This window comes from Chionomys nivalis, chromosome 21, assembly GCF_950005125.1.
Source record: "Chionomys nivalis chromosome 21, mChiNiv1.1, whole genome shotgun sequence".
NCBI classification, from domain to species: Eukaryota; Metazoa; Chordata; class Mammalia; order Rodentia; family Cricetidae; genus Chionomys; species Chionomys nivalis.
Genome location: NC_080106.1, coordinates 31,652,617 through 31,672,090, shown reverse-complemented (window position 1 = coordinate 31,672,090; position 19,474 = coordinate 31,652,617). Strand labels below are relative to the sequence as shown.

Genomic DNA, 19,474 nt, shown 5'->3' with positions numbered 1-19,474 from the left:
CTCAGGCTAGCTTTCCCTTCCTGTTCCTTTTGGGAGCAGAAGTGCTCACCGCAGGCAGCGTGCTGAAAGCACTTGCTAAGGTTTGTTGGCCAGCCTGCCTGGTTGAGAAAAGCAATTGAGCAAATATAGGCAAATTACTGAAGGTCTCGGTGGTTAAGAGCACTTGCTGTTCTTACAGAGGACCCTGGTTTGTTCCACATGGCAGCTCACACTAAGTCCAGATTGAGGTAATCCACTGACCTCTTCTGGCCTCCTCAGGCACCCATATGGTACACATACATACATGTAGGCAAGCACTCATATATGAAATGAAATAAAAATAATAAATCTTTAAAGGAAAAAAAAAAGGAAGATCCAGAAGACAGGCAAACTGCAAGCTTGCTGGTTTTGTGTCTTGGTCCACAAACTTGGGCTGATGCTGGATGCGTCCTTAAATGATGCTGGGTCTGGCTGAGGGCAGGGAAGCTCACAGTCTGGCCCATTCTAGCCCAGCATGGGCGGCTGCCTTCTCATTCATCCACAGGAAAATAGTAGCTCCCTGAGCAGCAGAGCCTAGGATGTCTCCCCACATAGGCCGTGTTGGACTATGAGACGCCCGATAGGACAGTGAACTCTGACTTACTAGGATTTCACTTTTCTCTAAGCCTCAAATGGGCAGCTCCTCCTTCAACCAAACTTTCCTTAGGGCTTTCTCTTGGGACAGGGGGACCTCATTAACGCTGGAGAGTGAAGTGGACACTGTGAATCTGTAGAGTAACCATGACAACAAGTGTGAGTTGGGACTGAGAGCCAGACTTGATCCCCCTGTAACACAGTAGTAACAAAGCCCCAGATACTTGATTCTAATTATATCTTAATTGTTGCTGGTTTTTTCTTAAAGGACCAAAAGGTCAAATCTTAATAAACAGCTAAGGCCATGAATAACACCTTTCCAAACAGACAGTTTTTATTTAAATTGTAAAAAATACTAATTCCAAACAAGAGTCTCCATCAACCCCGTGACAACTCACCAGAGAAGGCCCTGCTTCCTCCTCCCCCTCCTTGAAGTCCCCTGTACCTAATCAACAGCCAGGGGCAGCACCCTGCACTGCTGCTAGCTTTTCCAAAGAGGGAGAACAGGGCAAGGCTCACCACCATTGGAAATTGCCTGAGACTAACTGAAAGAGCCCAGTCTGAAATCCCAACTGTTCCTATGAAAGTCCCTCTACCGGTGACACGTTGGCTTGGGGCGGGAGCAGGGAAGCTGGGACCAGAACAGCCTGTGGGCTCACTTAGCTTCTCCCACAACAATCTGTCGCTTGTTAGGCTTATACTGTGGCAGGTTGGAGGCTGAAGGTCTGTTAGTGCATTTAGTGCTGGGTGAGAAGGGTGGCCCAGCCTGGGATACTGAAGTCCTCTGGTGGCAAGGCAGAGCCATGAGAGCCCACATCCCCCGTCACTTTCTGCTGAATAAGGGGGGTGGGGAGGAAGTCCCCACTGCTGGTTCTTGGCAGCCCTTCTATGCCTGCTTGGGCCTGTTCCTCAGGGGTACTGGAGAGCTTGAGTCTAGTAAGATTGGGGGTGACCCTGTGCTAAGACCCAGCCGCAGCTCAGGCCATAGCATGGCTGGTCTAAGAGTAGCCTCCGGCCATCTGACTCGTAGCCGCATTGCTGCCCACTCCTCGCCAGGCCTGGAAGCTGAAGAAAGCACTCGCTCCATAGGCAATCATCACCAGGCAAGCAAAAAACTGGCAGGAAAGAAGAAAAGGGGCCAAGGTGGTCAGTCAGAGAGAGCAAGGGAACCATATGGGGTCAGCGACAGCAGACCAAGTGGTCTCCCTAGATGGACTTGGGGATAAATCTTGAGCTCCAGCCCCTTGAGTCAATCAGAACCATTTGTTCTGGCAGCCACACCCCTTAGACCCAGCCACACACACCACACAGCTGACATTATGTTCTAAGGGTAGGGGCAACGGAACCACACAGGCCAGACATGTCAGGTGGTACCAGGGGCAACCAAGAGTGTCCAACTACTCAGTGTAATAGTGACTATGGGGTAACTTCACACACTTCACAGGGACTTAACGTCCATAGGAAACATTCAGGGCTGGGGCAGGTGGATCTCTGTGAGTTTGAGGCCAGCCTGGTCTACAAGAGCTAGTTCCAGGACAGGCTCCAAAGCTACAGAGAAAACTTGTCTCGAAAAAAAACAAAAACAAACAAAAAAAACCATTCAGGGCTGGGGCTCAGAAGTAGAGTGTTTGCCCAGCCTCATAAGGCCCTATGGTTCTAGGCCTAGAACTGAAAACATAACAACAGTAACAATACTCAAAAGGAGTTTCCTGAACCAGTTCATACTCTGTATGCCGACCTGTGTTTTCTGTAGCTTAGGCTCAGTTCCCAAGAGTGAGCTCAATAAATTTTTTTTTTTGGGGGGGGTGGGTTTTGAGACAGGGATTCTCTGTAGCTTTGGAGCCTGTCCTGGAGCTTGCTCTTGTAGACCAGGCTGGCCTCGAACTTGCAGAGATCTACCTGCTTCTGCCTCCCAAGTGCTGGGATTAAAGGCGTGTACCACCAGCACCCATGTACCACCAGCACCCAGCGAGTTCACTAATTTTAAAACCTCTCTTAACTGGGAAGAGGGAAGACACCAAGGGCTGCCCTGTCCTGGACATGACCACAACTCCGATTTCCTTGTCTGAAAAAGAACCCATGGGCTCCGACTCTAGGGCAATGTACAGGGCCTTGTGGGCAGAGTGCGAACGGCCATTTGACACAGCCGGAGTCTAGACTTTCTGTAAGAGAATACAAGTCAAAACTGCAGACAGAACATAGTGATTAACAACCACCCCAGGTGACGTGAAGCAAAACGAGTGTGGCTCAGCAGAGGTCCACAATGATCCAAGTGTCCAGGTCCCTAAGGAAAACTGAGTGACACTGAGCGTCCGGGAACCTGTGAGCACACAGGCCTGGGCTGGTGGATCCCCTGCAGAAGGCTGGAGCCTCAGCCTCGGGAGCATACTTACAGAGGCAGCCGAGCGCTGGTTATATGGCCGGGAGCCCTTCAGGGACGTCAGATCGACCGCTGAGGCACAAGTGATAAAGGCAGTAATATAGAGAACCGTGGCAGAGATGAAAAAGACCATCAACTGTGGGGCAAGGGAAAGCAGCCATAAAACATCCACAGGGAGTATCCCCACCCCAGGACAGTGCCAGGCTACCAGGCAACTCCTCTGCCATGGCAACAAGCCACTCACCTCTAACCAGCTAAAGAAAGGCAGGCCACTCAATACATACGTGGCACACGGCCATAGCCACACCCTCCCTGTGACCACATCAGCACTTGGCCTTGCGGCTGGGCCTAGGATAACGTCTCACACCCCTCTCGCCACCAATGCAAGAAATCCATGACTCCCTTTGGCATTATCCTAAACAGGGAATCTGTACAGAACACCAAGGAGACTGGGCGTGAGTCTCACTGGTAAAGCATTTGTCCCGCCTTTGTGAGGTCCTGAGTTTTACCCCTAGCACCATCAAAACAACAAACAAAATACCTCCCCTCGAGGCTGATGCTGGACAGTGGCAGCTCCCCAGGGCCAGGTACGTGTGAGGTTTCTGGAACCTTCCAGGCCCAGTTCACTAGTCTACCTTGCCTGGCCCTTTCAAGGATTGGTGGTCTCTATATCAGAGTTGTGGGATCATCACCCAGCTCCTGCCTGGCACAGAAACAGAACCCAACTGGCCTTCATGGAGCGCTGTACTGGAGCCCCATTCTGGCCTCAGAGACAAGTCTCCTGCCGTGCAGGATTCTTCCTTTGGGGCCCAGGGATATTCAGAGGGAGTCTGACCCTCAGTCAGGAGTCCAGCCGCTACCACCTCAATCCCAAATCATGTCCCCAAGTACAGTGACAACTGCACACCCTGCCAGGCTCTGGCCAACGATACAAGATCTAACAAACCCATTCTGTCTCAGCATGACTCACGTTTCCTCTGGTTAAACAGGCATTGAATTGTACACAATCACCGCCTAGTCCCAGACTCGCTTGCCTTACAATCATGTGCCTCTGTGCTCACTGAAAGCCTCAGACCCAGCTGCATGGGTGTTCCGGGTTCCAGAAAGAAAAAAAAAATGAACCATTTTCTGTGTCTGGCCAGGGTGCTTCCTCCAGTCAGAGGAGACCTGCCTGAGACAAACCTGAGGCACCCATCCTCTCCAGGGCTGCAAGGCCTCCTGGAGACACTCTGACCACCCTCAAGAAGGTACAGTATCTGCAAGGACATCTTGCGGACTTGCTCAACAGCCCCTTGCTGCTGGTCCCTTCCCAGGGCAAAGTAGGGCATCTACTTAGATCATAAATGTGTCTTTCCACCCCAGCTCTTCAGGTAGTGAAGAGGCAGAAGGATCACAACCAGCCCCCCTCCACTTCACATTTATGGAAGGTCAAGGATCACTAAGAGGGCTTAGCCTGGAGCCACACAGTACCCCTGACCCAGACTTACCACCAATGGCCAGGGCACCATGTACAACTTCATGTGCAGCTGAAACAGGTAGCTGATGAAGAAGAAGATTGTCAACAGCCAGAGGAAGACAGCAACAAACATGACCCAGCCATAGGCAGGGTACAGGTGGTACGGCGTGTCAGCAATCAGGGCCCACACCAACAAACCCAGCACCTGTGGAAAAAACAGGGGCATCTCAGAGTCCCACAGCTCCGGCCGGAGACCCAGGCCTCCTTTCTTGTTAACTCAAACAAATCTTGGCCTGCTCTCAAGATGGCTCAAACAGTAAAACGCTTGCCACAAGCCTGGCAACCCGAGCTCGATGCCTACAGCTCGAGGGCATAAGGAGAGAACTGGCTACCAAAAGTTGCCCACTGACCTCCACTGGCGTGATAAAAAAGCTTTTTTCAAAGAAACCTTGACTTGCCCCCTGCTGTATACTTCTGTGCTGAGGATCTTGTCTGGCCGCTCCTCTGCTTCCTCAATCGCCGCTGTGCTGTGACAGAAGGCCCTTCCAAGTCCCCAGACACTGCCATCCATGTGGGAACAGTGTCTCCCATAGAGTATGTGATCTTTTACACCACTGCTCACCACAACAGTACAGGACCTCCACTTTGTAACAAACACGGGCACGGAGGCCAATACCTGTAATCCCAACACCGGAGGAAAATGCAGGAGACTTGAGTTCAAGGCCAACAGCTACCTAGTGAGTTATAGGCCAGCCTGAGATGTGTGAACCCAGCTCAAAACAAAACCTCTGTCTAAAAAGGGGGGTGGGGAGCTTTGAGAAGGCTCAGCAGGAAACTGTAGCTGAGCTCACCTCCAGAACCCACAGTGGAAGGAGAGTGCTCACTCGGTCCCAAAGGCTTTCCTTTGGGGGCCGTTGAGATGGATAAATTTGCCTACTGCCAGATAAATTTGCCTACTGCCAGGCTTGATGGCCTAGGGTAAAACTGTTACACAGGGAAACCCTGTCTCGAAAAGCCAAAAAGAAAGAGAGAGAGAAGGACAGAGAGGGAGAGAGAGGGAGAGAGAGAGAGAGAGAGAGAGAGAGAGAGAGAGAGAGAAAAGAGAAAGAAAGAAAGAAAGAAAGAAAGAAAGAAAGAAAGAAAGAAAGAAAGAAAGAAAGAGAAAAGAGTGTGAGAGATGTCCTGGGGGATAAGGGCCCTTGCCACCAAGCCTATGTTTGAATCCTGGGACCCACGTGGTAGAGAGAACCAACCCCTGCAAGTTATCATCTGATACAAGCATGTGTACATAAGTGTGTGCACATATGATAAATAGTGTGTGCACATACAATAAATAAATAACTGTAATAAAAATTAGTCTCTGGACAAAGAAAAAAAATCCCGTTCCCAGGACATCCTCCACACCAATGGGAACAGTCTCTGTGTGCTTTTCGTGGCTCAGCAGAGCAGAGACTGTCTCTAGGGTTCTGAATCCTCCAGCCTAATGCTCCTCCCCCTCCACTGGCCCTACCTCCCAGTTGTCTCTCCTACAGGTGTTGCCATCCTGCCTCACAAAGGAAGGCCAAGTGACTGCCTGTTACACTGTTTCCCATAGCAAGATAACTGGACATCCCTGACTGTGCATGCTGAAGCTAACAGAATGGACTTTGTTGAGAACCTGTTTCCCTTCCCACCTGTGCAACTTTCCCCTCACAGCTGGTCTGGGCTTCCTCGCCTCATTTGATTCCTTTTTGTTTTGTTTTAGTTTTTTTTTTTTTTACTTGTTTGTTTGTTTTACAGTCTCGAACTCACAGAATGCTGTATTAATGCCACCACTGCCCAGCCTAATTAATTTATTTTTATTTTATGTGCGTGTGTTCGCCTGCATGTCTATCAGTGTGAAGGTGTTAGATCACCTGAAACTGGAGTTACAGGTGTTATGAGCTGCCGTGTGGGTGCTGGGATTTGAAAACGGGCCCTCTGCAAGAGCAGCCAATGCTCTTAACCGCCCAGCCATCTCTCCAGCCCCCTTCATTTATAACAGTGCAGGGACCACGCCCACCTCAGGCAGCCCCTCAAAGCTGGAAGTTCAGATTTACCCAGGAGCCTGTGTTTCCTTCCCCTGGAGCCCCTACGTAGGCACCAAACCCAGAGAGGTCCACACACAGACTTTCTGTAGGGCGCAGTCCAAGGAGCCTGGGGGAGGCCCAAGGGAAGTACCACGCCATGGCTGTCCTCCGCCTCCCCAGCCCCTCTGCTGGCCGAGGATCTCTAGGTTGGGGAACAGGCACTCCTGTCTGGAACTCTGAATATAGAAATCTGCTGTGGCTCTGGAGAAAGAGGCTCCTTTGCTAAGACACAGGAGGGTTGTTCCTCCTTCTGCCTGCACACATGGAAACTAGTGACTCCGGTCCAAGGACGAGACCACTTTTGGTCAGATATTAGGAGCAACACTGTACTCTGGAGGCTGGTCTTTGGGAAGAAGTCCCTACCTCTGGCTGCCCACTCTGCTGTTCCCAGAAAGGTCCTCACCACAGGACTTAGGACCCAAAGCTGGGGCCCTGCCAACCCTCTCCTTCTAAAACACCCCACCAAAGATCTATCTCAGGGAAGTTTCTTTTTGGTTTGGAGTATGCATTTGCAGGGTAAAGACAGATTCTGCTCTCCTAGCTGGTGTGAGCCCCAGACACCCCATGTCACAGAGCATCCTCCCATCTGTTCTTGCCCTCCCAAGCAGGCCCGGGTGTTGGCCCCTGTGCCCACTTTACAGCAAGAAGAGGGACAGAGTAGCAGGGCCTTCCTAGCCTGTGGTCACTTGTCAAACTGACAAAGCCCTCGTTGAACTACAAGGGCCCGGGAGAGAGCTCAGTAGCCAAAGGCACTTGTCACCAAATCCGACGACCTGAGTTAGATCTCCAGAACCCACATGGTGGGGGAGAATGACCCCTGAAAGTTGTCCTCTGACCTCCACATACGTACTTCAGTGTGCTCATCCCTCCCACCCCCCGCCACACACACACACACTCAGGACGAGATATCTTGGCTATCTTGGAATAGGCTCCACACACCTTCTTCCCTCTCTTCCTTCCTGTTTCTCCCCCGACCCCGCTTCTCTCTTTCTTGGCAAGCTGTCATTAATCCAGAGAGACCTTGAACCCCTACTTCTGCTTCCCAAGTACTGATATCACAAGCATGTGGCACCTCACCTGGCGCCCACACACCCTTTACCCCCACCCCAACCCCAAATCACTGTGCCTGAAACAGACACACTAGAAAGGCCACAAAGCCCCAGAGCTGGGTGAGGTCTTTTCCATCAGGAAAATGGAGACTCCTTGGAGTACCAGCTCAGGCAGCTTCCCCAGTAAGAAGCAGGAAGATGAGCCTGCTAGGGCTGTCCGCTCTCATATGAAGTAGGTTCCAGGTCTCTCACCCTGCCGCTGGGTTGTCTGGTTCCTACCATCTGAAAGGAAGTTAGAAAAGGCATCCGAGTGACAATCCAGAAAAGGTTTACATGCGTGCCCTCCTCTCTCCAAGCCATCTTACCATGTTCCCACAAGTGCTCAGGAGACATACTGTGCACTGTAGGTAAAGGGTGGGTGAGCCTGGGACCCGGCTCTGCCTTGCTAGAGCTGTGACAAAGGAGTTATTGGGGGGAGGGATGGATAGAGCAAAATGTGTCAGCCCCTACCAAGGGCAGGGCTGTAGGAACCCACGAGTCCCCACCCTGTCTGACTCCACCCTTCTTTTCCAGATCAGCAAACACGTTATAGATAAAGCAGTAGATAGGTAGGAGAATTTGTGAACCTTTGGGCTGCTGTGCCTGGCTCCGAGCCCAGGCAGCAGACTTGGTTTCTGCCCTAGAACGAGGAAGGCCCATTCCTCTTTTAGAACCCAACAAACTGGTTTCTCTTAAGCCATCAGCCTGGGTATTTCACTGACCCTTCCATTGATGTGGGTGGTCCTGCCAGGGAGGTTCCAGAAGCTGCAGGACCCCCTGGGACTCACTGAAATGCCAGCTGGTGCAGATCCCACTCTACCGGAAGCACCAGAAGCCTTGCCGCAGCATGGGCTCCACTCTTCAGGGATAGCAAAAAGCAGCAGGTGGCTGGGAGCAGAGAATCAAGAGTCCTCAGTTCTACTCCCTGACCCTGTGACCTCTCCCAGAACTCTGGGTCCAGCACAGGTCTCCCGTAGCTCAGACGTCCCTCTAGCGTGACCTGTCCCTGGGTGCCTCTCTTCACAACCCTCCACTGCAACACTTCTGTGTCAGGGTGCCCCACCCTCAGGGTGCTCCCACACCAGCAAGTTGTGCCAGATAAAAAACATAAACTACTCAAATACGCATGCTCACAGGGTAGGTGTGTGGGAAACAAAGCAGAAGGGGAAGGGGAACCAGAAGGAAGATCAGTTTTAGATATAGGGTGGAGGAATTCCCCACTGGCAAAGTAACCTGTGATAAGGGTTAGGGAAGTGAAAAGGGGGACAAAGAGAATCTCGGGGGACTCCAGAAGAGAATGCAATTCTACCTCCGGCAGTCTGGGTCACCTTGACCTCTGGGTCCATCTACCCCCTACTTTCTAGACAGTGTCAGACCCAAGCCAACTCACTGTGTGGCCTTGGGAGACTCACACAAGCTTTCTGTCCTCATCTGGGGCACACGAAGGAGCTTTCTATTGGGTGAGAGGTTCAGGGACAACAATGTCTACCCTGACGCCGGGCAGGTGGACTCTGGGGCCATAGCAGGGGGGGTGGGGGGGTGGTTATGTGGTTTAGTTAAACCACAGGAAAGTGAGGGCAGAGCAAGGGAGCTTCCAGTAGGGGAAGCAACTAGACCTTGAGGTTGACACTAGGTCCCAAGGGCTGAGCGAGGCTTCTGGAACAGGAAAGCATGTTACTGGTGGACACGCAGCCCTGGGGAGCTAAGGGCTGCTGAGCGATGCTAGACAAGGGCTCTGTCCAGAGCCACTCCCATCAGAGCTGCTGAGTCTTGAGGGAATGTTAGAAATTGCTTCCTTGTTGGCATCTCCAGTGTTTAAATGTTAGCAATTAAGCCAAATGTTTTAGGAAGAGCAAAGACCAACCCTCCAAAGGTGATGAGTCGTGCCAAGTCTTCCACAGGCCTCAGTGGCTGCTCCTCGCTGCACTACCAGGAAACTGAGGCCCAGGGTGGCTGCAAGACCCTTCTTGGGGTCCCCCCTCACTCAGGGCACAGCTATAGGCAGCTGAGGACATGCACAACTTGGCCTAGACTGGCCTGGCCTAGCCCAACCTCCACCCCCATCCTGGCCCTTCTCCCTACACTGAAAGGGACTTTATGGGGACAAAAAGTCACCCATTGTGTCCCAGGAGACAAAGGGGTAAGAGACAGAGGCTCCAGGCGCCTGGGCAGGCCACACCACTACCACACACCACCCCCTCTGTGTCAAAGGAGGGCTGGGGGAGGCACCTTGGAATTCCTGCCCTGGATATGAAGCATTCTAGAACGCGGGGGCCATGCAGATCCCAAAGAAGACCAGGAACCACCCAGCTGTCCCCCTCTCTATCTGAAGCAGACACACAAGGAATTCCACTGAGTCACTCAGCCAGGGCACACTCTCCCGGGGCCAGTTCTGTGCCAGGCGGTTCCAGGTGCACAGAAGGCAGCAGGGTCGTGGGCAGCTGGGCCTGGCCTGCAGGAGCCCGCCTGGGCCTTGACTAGCATTGCGGGATTCCAGATGCAGCCTTCTCTGTGCCACCTGCTATCGGTAAGTCCTAGGTCTAAAAGAGAGTGTTTAAAATCCAGAGGTACAAAGGTACACACACATACACATGCACGCGTGTGCACACGCCGATGGCTGAGTCATACGGACTGAAATATATTCAACAACATGATCATCCTTGAGAGGTAGAGGCAGGAGGGTTGCCACAAGTCTGAAGCCAACCGGGATTTCACAAGACCCTGTCCTGTCTCAATAATAACAGCAATAATAATAAATAATTAAATGTATTGTTGTTATTATTATTTAGTAGGAAAATCTACCCAACCCGAACTCAGACCACTGCCCTCTGCAAGAGGCTCTGCAGGTCTCCTTCTGGTCCCATTCAGGTATGCGAGGCAGGTGTAGGCTTTGTGACTCCCACCCTCCCTCTGTCTCTTCTGGCTCCCCAGCAAGAGGCAATGTGTCCAAAAGGGTTTCAGAAATTCACAGCACCCAGTCTATGTCACACTCCTCTCTCTTCCCCAGGGGGTTGCATAATACCCATCTGGGTCTTCCCAACACTAGAATCCAGCCAGCCATGAGGGCATCTTAGGGAGTTCTTGTTCTTCTTGAGAAGGCCCAGGTAGAGCCCTTGTATGTACTGCCCCAGCTAGCCAGGCCCTTCGCTTCCTGGGCCTTCCTCTCTCCGGGACCAACTTTCTTCCCAGAGAAGAAAGTTCCCAGCACTCAGCCCATTTCACAGAAGGAAAATTGAGGCTCTTTTAGAGGATGAGGATCTGACCTAAGGGACATGAACTAGTGCCTGGAGGAACTGTCACTGCCGGGAATGTCAGAGCTCTGGAGCTAGCACAGCCTGTGAATTTCTCAGCCTGGTGAAGTTTATACAGATCTGGCTGAGCAGCCAGGGGCAAGTCCTTCCTCTTTTCCTGGTGGTGGCCCCAGCATATCTCTCTGGACTCCATTCCCAGGAGGGGCTGGTGCCAGGCACGCTCCACACACCCCAGGCTAACAGAAGTTCATCTGGTGTCAGATACCACCCAGCCCTGCCATAGCTGAGCTTCAGAGCCTGCCTGAGACCAGGACCCGCCTAACCTTCAGCCCAGTCCTCCCTCAGAGACCCTGGTGTGCCACCCTGCCTCTCCTCCCTGAGCAAACAGGAGGCGCTGACCCTGCCCAGCAGCAAAAGCCAGAGCCCCATACTGTCAGACCCAGGGCTGGGTCAGCGGCTGCCAAGGAAAACAGCCCCCACCTAGGCTCACAGCAACCACAAAGACAGCGGTCAACATAGTCCAGCCACCGCAGCCCGATGGCAATTGCCGACCGCACAGGATGACTTTGCAAATGTGAGCTGGTTTCTTCCTGAAACACTGGTCACTTTCTGCTTATAGACGACTTGGGAAAACCCCCAGGTAGTCCTGAACTCAATGTGTGACCCTGAGGGAAGTGCCTTCCCTCTCTGACCCTGACATCCACACCCCTCCCAGCTTTTGACATAGCCACAAACTATGTATAATTCCCAATCTAATAACATTTTCATTTCTTTAGAAAGTTTTTTTTTTCTTTCTGGTTTTTCAAGACAGGGTTTCTCTGTTTAACAATCCTGGCTGCCCTGGAACTCACTTTGTAGACCAGGCTGAACTTGAACTCAGATCTGCCTGTCTCTGTCACCAGAGAGTGGGATTAAAAGTGCCACCACCAACCAGGGGAAAAGATTCTTAATGGTAGTTCATTGGTTAAGTTTGGTTTTTAGAGACAGGATCCTATTACTTAGCCCAAGATGGTTGGTGGTGCGCCCTGTGTAGCCCAGGATGGCCTTGAACACACTAATCTCCTTCCTTAGGCTCCTGACGGCTGGGACCACGTGCCAACACGCTCCACTTGCTATATAATTTTTAAATAAGTATTACAGGGCTGGCAATATGGCTCTGGGTAAAGGTGCCTGCAACCCACTCTCATGACCTGAGCTCCAGACTTGAGACCCATGTTGTAAAAAGAGAACCAACACCCGCAAGTTGTCCTCCGGTCTCTTGATTCATAGAGTAGCTTGCCTGTGACTTACACACACACACACACACACACACACACACACACACAGCAATCTTTAATTTAAATAATAATTCATTTTATTTAGATAGGTTTGTTTTTTGAAACAGGGCTTACTATGTAGTCTTGTGTAGCCTGGAGATCACTATGTAGGCCAAGCTGGCTTCAAACTCACAGAGATCCGCCTGCCTCTGCCTCCTGAGTGCAGTGTTGGGATTAAAGTAGTAGGCCCCATGCCTGGTCCAATTTATAAATTTTAAAAATCTTTCCTAAAACTGTGTTGCTACAATGATCATGGTTAATCTCTTGTTGTGTTAACTGATAAACCAAGATTTACCACAGCTGAGTCCGTGCAGAGCCGTCCCTAGGGCTCAGCCCAGCCTCAGAATGTGTCCATACGGGAAAAGGTGACTATTGCAGGGTAGTCCACTGGACAACTGTCGAGGCCGTCTCCTCAGCATGCTCTCTGGCTATGATGAATGCAGATGGCCAAGCTCAAAACAGACCTTATTAATGACATTGAATCGTGGAAAGGTCTCAGCTTGACTCAATTTTCAGACACCAGAAAGAAATAAAGGCAGAGGGGACAGAATGTCCCCACACACGGACCTGCTACCTCTGCCTATCAGATTGGAGTGTGTCCAGAGTGTGTCATATCACCAGCCAGGGTAACCACGGGGCAGGCACCTACTGGAGAGGACACAGCTGTGACCTCCATGGAGGACACTCTCCATCCACTCCCAGGTGCAGGGGTGGTGACACAGGCCTGCCCTGTCTTCTCAACTGCAAGAGAAGTTAAGGCTAGAGGGTCGTGGTTCAGGTGCATTGTTTAAGCTACAAAGTGAGTTCAAGGCCAGCCTGGGCAACTTAGGGACACCTTATCTTCGAGACTGAAAGGAGTAAAAAGAAGGCTGGGTGTGTGTTAAAATGAAACACAACAAACACAGCGTGAAAACTGCAGGTGGACAGCCCGATGGCTCCCTCTTGCAGCCTGGGTGGGGTACAAACACACTGCACATACCGTCTGACCCTGGGATCCCTGGGGTTCCACTTACAGAAAATGCCACACAGACACCAGTGGCACGTGCAAAGTCACGCATGACAGAGGCGTGGAAATAACAAAGGAATGGGAATTCAGGTGTGTCAGGGCCCAGCTGCATCACGAGTTGCTACAGAGTCAGGTGAGTGTGCTCCCTGATAAGAAGAGACCTGGAGCCTACATTTCTTAGCTGTGCTCCTGAGCACCAATTTTAGAAATAAAGACTCTAGGCTGGGCAGTAGTGGCGCACGCCTTTAATCCCAGCACTCGGGAGGCAGAGACAGGCTGATCATGTGAATTCGAGGCCAGCCTGGTCTACAGAGTGAACTCCAGGACAGACAAGGCTACACAGAAAAACCCTGTCTCGGCAAAACAAAAACAAAACAAAACAAAATGCAATGGTTGGCTGACCTGTAGAAAAATTGAGATGTAGCCAAATGAACGAAAGGCCACAAACGCACTGTAACCGCACCACAGAAGCTACAGAGGCATTGTGTCACAGCGACCCCCACACAACAGACACTCTGTAACTCCACGGCTGCTGTTCTAATGCTACACTCATTTTATTGTGTGTGCACATATGCATACACATGGGCATTCTCGTGCCACGGAGCCCTTAGAGAGGTTGGAGGGCAAACTGCCAGTCAGTCTGCTTTTCTACCACGTGGGCCACCAGACTTGGAACAAGCTTTTGCCTGCTGTGCCATCTCACCTCTCCCTCCCCCCACCCATCAGTGTTCTTTAAATGCATAAAAAGGGGACTGAAAATATTCCAAACAGTTGCCCTCATAGGGGGAGGGGCTGGATCCAAGAACAACTTTAGCTCTGGTGGCATAGGGTCTATGCAGCCCAGGCTGCTGGCCTTGAGCTGCCTTGGGTTTCTTCAGTCTCCTGAATGCTGGGTTACACACACACATACATACACACACACACACACACACACACACACACACACACCCCTGCCTGGCTAGGATTTTTCTTTGTTTGTGTTTTTGTTTTTCAAGACAGGGTTTCTCTGTGTAACAGTACTAGCTGTCCTAAAACTTGCTCTGTAGACCAGGCCTGCCTCTGCCTCCCAAGTGCTGGGATCACCACACCTGGCCTTGTTTAAGTCTTTTTAAAGGAGGATATTTCCATACGCTCATTAGGCAATTACAAATAAATTCCCAAAGTTGTCACACTCTTGCCCACCAGTGAGGAGGAGTGTGGCAGGAACTAACCACGCAGGGCACTGTGGCTTTATCACGGGAACCTGCAGGCTCCACTCAGACTACCAAACAACCTCAGGTCAATCAGTACTAAGGGAGCCCCCAGTACTGTCACCCCAACTCCACCTACCACTGCTCGCATCTGCTCAGCAACACAGCAGGCCCTTCTCAGAAGTCAGAACTCATGGGCCTTGTCCTGTCCCTCCACAGAGAAAAGAGCCTGCCTGCTGGGACAGCCAGACAGCCAAAATCACCAAGAAGAGCTTCCTCATGTCCCCAAGACTGGAAGGATGAAGGAAGCCTTGAGCACTGAGCTCCTTGTCCCCAGAAACAGTTAAACTTGCCTAAGGGCCCTAGCATCTAGGGCCCAGTGAATCCTGCCTTCACTCCACCACGTGCCAAGCTAAGTCCTTGGTGGGCGCTACTTCTCCACCATCACCGTTTTACAGACAAGGGTATAGCGGGGTGGGGAATTAGGACGTTCCCTAGCATCCCAAATTGAAGGAGGCAGAGTCTGAATTTGAACCCCAAGACCTCAGCTTCCAGGTCTACCATCAGTCAGTGTTTTCAATGATACCTTGGAGCACTATGGTGGCAGAAGAGGTCTCTAATCTGTTTGTTTACTTAAAAACAGACCCTTATGGCTGCTCCCAATCCTAGGAGGAAGGCTAGGAAGTGCTCACTGCCCATGCCCCCATTCCCTCAAAGCATCACATAGTCCCCATGTCCTGAGCACCAGGGCTAAATCCACCGTCTCACCTAAATCCCCTTCATTCCCCTCTCCCCTAAAACAGGGTCTTACTATTTAACTCAGGCTGGCCTCAAGTCCATGATCACCAGGGTTATAGACCTGTGAGTCACTTCATCCCACTAGAACCTTCTTCTGAAACCCTATCCATCTAGCCACTCTTAAGAGCTCACCTCTGCCAGGAAGCCCTCCCCAAAAGCCTGGGCAGAGTCTTCCTTCCTGAAGTAGTCGTCCTTCTCTTGGAACCCTCTAGGAACCCAGACCCCCAAATAAAGGCAACAGGAAACATAGCTGGAGCCAGATCTGAGTGCAAATCCTACCTGTGTGCAGCGGCCTGGCCTTGCCGAATGCCACTTCCCCACCCCACCCCCGTGTGACTTTGCTCAAATGCCTCTGTGCTTATCACTGAGTCCCAGGTAGGACCATTCTTTGTCCCCAAACTGGAGTTGGAGGGGGGCGGTGTTAAAATTAGCAAAAAGATGGGCACTTCAGCCCCACGTTTTTCAATTTTTCTAAAGTGGTTAGGGTGTACTATGGGCACCTTCCAGCCATGCACACAGCATCCTTCCACTCGCGTGCACACAAAGAGCAGTAACACACAGCACTCTGGTGCTTCACGACTAGAAGAGTTGTCTCTAGGTCACGCTTGCCTATTTAGAAGCAAGCTATGAAGATTCGTGTTTCTCCTTTAACTTACATTACTAGGAAGCTCAACCATGAAGATTTTGGGCTTCTCCAAACCATCAGGTTTTAGAAATACACTAACTCTTCTGTTTTAATCATTAATAGCACCGTCTGATATTTGTTCTGGGGCTAGAGGGGGATGGGTAAGGTTACAGAGTATAAAGACCATCAGTTATCTGTACGCTGAGGCAGGTTCACAGATAAAGAATAATGTTTTGCTCAAGTAGCTTGGACTTCCTCCTCACCTGTCTTTCCAGCAGTGCGGGACACCTTGGGGTACAGAGCAACCTGGGGAGCAAGGAGCACCATCTCCTCAGTTACTGCCCCCTCCAAACAGCCTTCCCTGATCCCCAGGGGCAGGCACTAGACAGGGAGCCTCTCCCACGTCCTCTAGAGTGCCACACCCACATACTATAAGAGCAAAGCAAAATATTAGAAGTCAGAAAAACGACTCCCAGCAGGTGAGTGATTAGAAAGAAGTCTCTGAGCCTGTTTTTATCTGTTGAGAGGAGAAAAAAAATCCAGCCAGATGTAGTGGCGCACGCACTTAATCCCAGCATTCAGGAGGCAGAGGCCGGTGGATCTCTGTGAGTTCGAGGCCAACCTGGTCTACAAGTGAGTTCCAGGACAGTTAGGGCTGTTACACAGAGAAACCCTGTTCTGAAAAACAAAACAACAACAAAAAAGATGCCTAGCCAAAAGGTCTAGGCTAGCCTCTAGTGTGCTATTGTGGCTTCCCAGTAGATATGGTGCCTGTCTCTGTCCCTCCCCCATCTGGGCCCCAGCGGAGTAGTAGGTTGCCACAGAAACATCTGAGGAAACAGACTGGTACAGTCTCCAAGTGAGGTCTGTGGACCCAATATGGGGAAGGAGCTAGGGAGTAAAAGGTACCTATCACTTCCCACCCTGATGTCTCAATGCTCCCAAACCTCCAAGGGTCACCAACAGAACCAAGACCCCAGTTCTGGTCCTAAACGCATAAGATGTAGACCAGATGCTGATGCTTCAACTGCTTAGCCTGTGAGCTACTTTCCTGACCTCCACTCAACTCTGCCACCTGCAGTTCCTCCACCATTCCCTGCACTACCCCAGGCTCCCATTCCAGGGGCTGCCCTGCTGGAAAGCAAGCCCTCTAGCTCCCAGAGAAGCCTTCTAGACTAGACCTGTCTCCTCTCTGTCCCTTCCACAAGCCACCACTTAGCTCCTCTCAGGAGCCCAAAGCTGACCCTCAGGGGTGGGGTTAAAAGAGTCCAAATAGAAACCCCTGGCATGGTGGTGCCAGGGAATAATTGAAACCCTTGGAAAGATGGCTAGCTTCGGCTACACAAGGAGTTTGAAGGCAGCTTCAGCTACAGAGAGAATTCAAGACCAATCTGGGCTATATGCGACCCTGTCTCAAAACAAAAACAAAACTGAATAAAACAAACCAAACAAACAAATCACCAAGAGCCCAACACTCCCGGGTTGACAATGTCTACTGTTGAAGATTTAAACTGGTCCCATCATGCCACCCCTCCCCAATGTCATCAAAACCAAACAATATCCAAATAGCATTCCGGGAGAATATTTTTTTTTTTAAATGCAAGTTTCTTGTTGCACTTCCGGAGATTCAAAGAGCAATTTCACATTTTTTTCCGGGGGTGTGGCCCAGGAATCTGAATTTTAAACAAACCCAGGCAGGAGATAGGGGAGGATGGAGAAGATGGGTGAGGGCTCACAAGGAAGATCAGAAATCCGAAACCAAGGCAGAGGCCCGAGGTGGAGGTGGCCGCTCCCTGGAGAGTAAGCAAGACCTAATCTCTGCGGAGGGCCTCTCGACTCCCCAGCCTGGCCCTGGATGTGCCTACTGGAGGGAAGGCGACAGGGATCTAATCTCACTTCCAGAACCACACTCTATTCCTCTGCCAGTGGACCTCGATTTTTGGCCTCCAGACCCTCACAGGAGTGTACCGTGAAAAGACCGCTTACACCTCAGATTGCACCCGGTGGGAAGGGGCAATCCTTGAGTCCTTAGTTGGGGTCTGCACAGAGATCCCAGGGTGGCAGGCACGTGACTTCTGACCTCCCGCGAATCTCCACAGCCCAGAGCAGGAGATTCGACCCGCAGGCCCTGGGCAAGTGCCCCGGAGGGAGCGCACGCGTCGGGGACACCAATGCGCTGTCCTTCCCTGTCCCGGACGGCCGTCCGACTGCCTCACTGGCCGGCTGGAGCCGGTGGGCAGTGGACTTTGCTCGGCCGAGAAGGCCTGGGCCGGGTCCCAGAGGGAAGGGGGCAGGGCAGAAGGAGAGGAACAGACTGGCGGACAGTTGTGCGCGGCGATTTCAGCCGCGGCTTCACCGCAGGAACCACCAGGTAGGCGTGGGGTCCCCTCCACAGAAGTCTTACTGCGCTCTCAGGGATGCCACGCAGGCGTCCTGAGGTGCGAGGTTCCAGGCGATCTCGGGGGACGCGTCCTGGGGGTCCCTGGAGAATACCCCATCCCGTCACCGAGCTACCCGGCTCACCAGCTGCAGTAGCGCGAGCACCCCGAGGGCGGAGCGCACGAAGCCCAGGTCCGGGCGCAGCGCAGACACTGACGCTCCCACGCCCTGCGCGGGGCTGCTGGTCCTCGTGCTAACTTTCGACGGGAACTCGGCCATGGCGTTCGGGAGCCCACAACGCTCCGGCCGCGCTCCCGGCGCTGCTCCGGGGCTGCAACTGCGGCTCCCGCTGCGGGCTCTGCGTGAGATCCCTGGGCAGATCCCACAGGTGCGCTACGCCCCGCCCCGCGACGCCCTAGGCCTCGCCCCTCTCTGAGACCCCGCCCCTTAACCCTCGGCTCGCCGGCTTCTCTGGACAGTGATATTGAAGTCCTGATCTACCCGCAACCAAAGCGACCTCTCTCTTTCCCACATAGTCCTAGGGTGTTGTGTGTCCTTGGGAAACCCGCTGCGCCCCCTTAGGAGGAAAGCGGGTCGCTGTGAATCAGCGTCCGGGAAAAGTCTACCCAGACTAGGGGTACGCAGTGGAGGACTGTCCTTTCAGGCTGCAGGCAGGTTCCTTTCTAAACAGATAAAACAAACCAGGGAGGTGACTCATACCTGTAATCTCAGCACTCAGGAGGAGTGGAGGAGAGGGGATCACGGAAAATTCAAGTCTAACCTGGCTGTATAATGAATTCCAGGCTTGTCTAGGCTACACGGTGAGACCCTGTCTCTAAACAAACTAACTAACCAACTAAATAACTACTAACACTATCTAAGGCAGAGAGGCATAGGATTATTCCTAGCACTGAGAGGTCAGATCAATTCAGGATTATCTTGGGTTACAGAGTGAATTTCAGGAGAGCCTGGGATACACAGTATCTTGTCAAAAAAGAACAAAAAGTCAAAAACAGCTACAAAAGTCTAGTCTATTTGCACACACTAATCCCAGATACTAGGGCCCTAAGGCAAGAGGATAGAAAGTTCAGGCCCTGCCTGGGCTATAGGGCAAGCTCAAAGCTAGGCTGGGCAACTTCCTGGGCTGCTGTTCCAAGACAGGGTTTATCTGCATAGAAGAGAACTTGCTCTGTAGACCAGGCTGGCCTCCAACTCATAGAGATCCACCTGCCTCAGCTTCCCAAGTGCTGCGATTAAAGGTGTAC

General features: G+C 51.8%; 1 protein-coding gene across 1 annotated transcript; it reads right to left on the bottom strand.

The window, feature by feature from the left end:
• Positions 1 to 927: 927 nt before the first annotated feature.
• On the bottom strand, positions 928 to 18,574 carry Pllp (plasmolipin). Its single transcript, XM_057753651.1, has 4 exons — positions 18,354 to 18,574; positions 4,480 to 4,653; positions 3,006 to 3,128; positions 928 to 1,727 (listed from the first exon to the last, which is right to left on the bottom strand). The coding sequence occupies exons 1-4, from the start codon at positions 18,486 to 18,488 to the stop codon at positions 1,611 to 1,613; spliced, it is 549 nt and encodes a 182-aa protein (XP_057609634.1). The 5' UTR covers positions 18,489 to 18,574; the 3' UTR covers positions 928 to 1,610.
• Between the last annotated feature and the right edge of the window lie 900 nt (positions 18,575 to 19,474).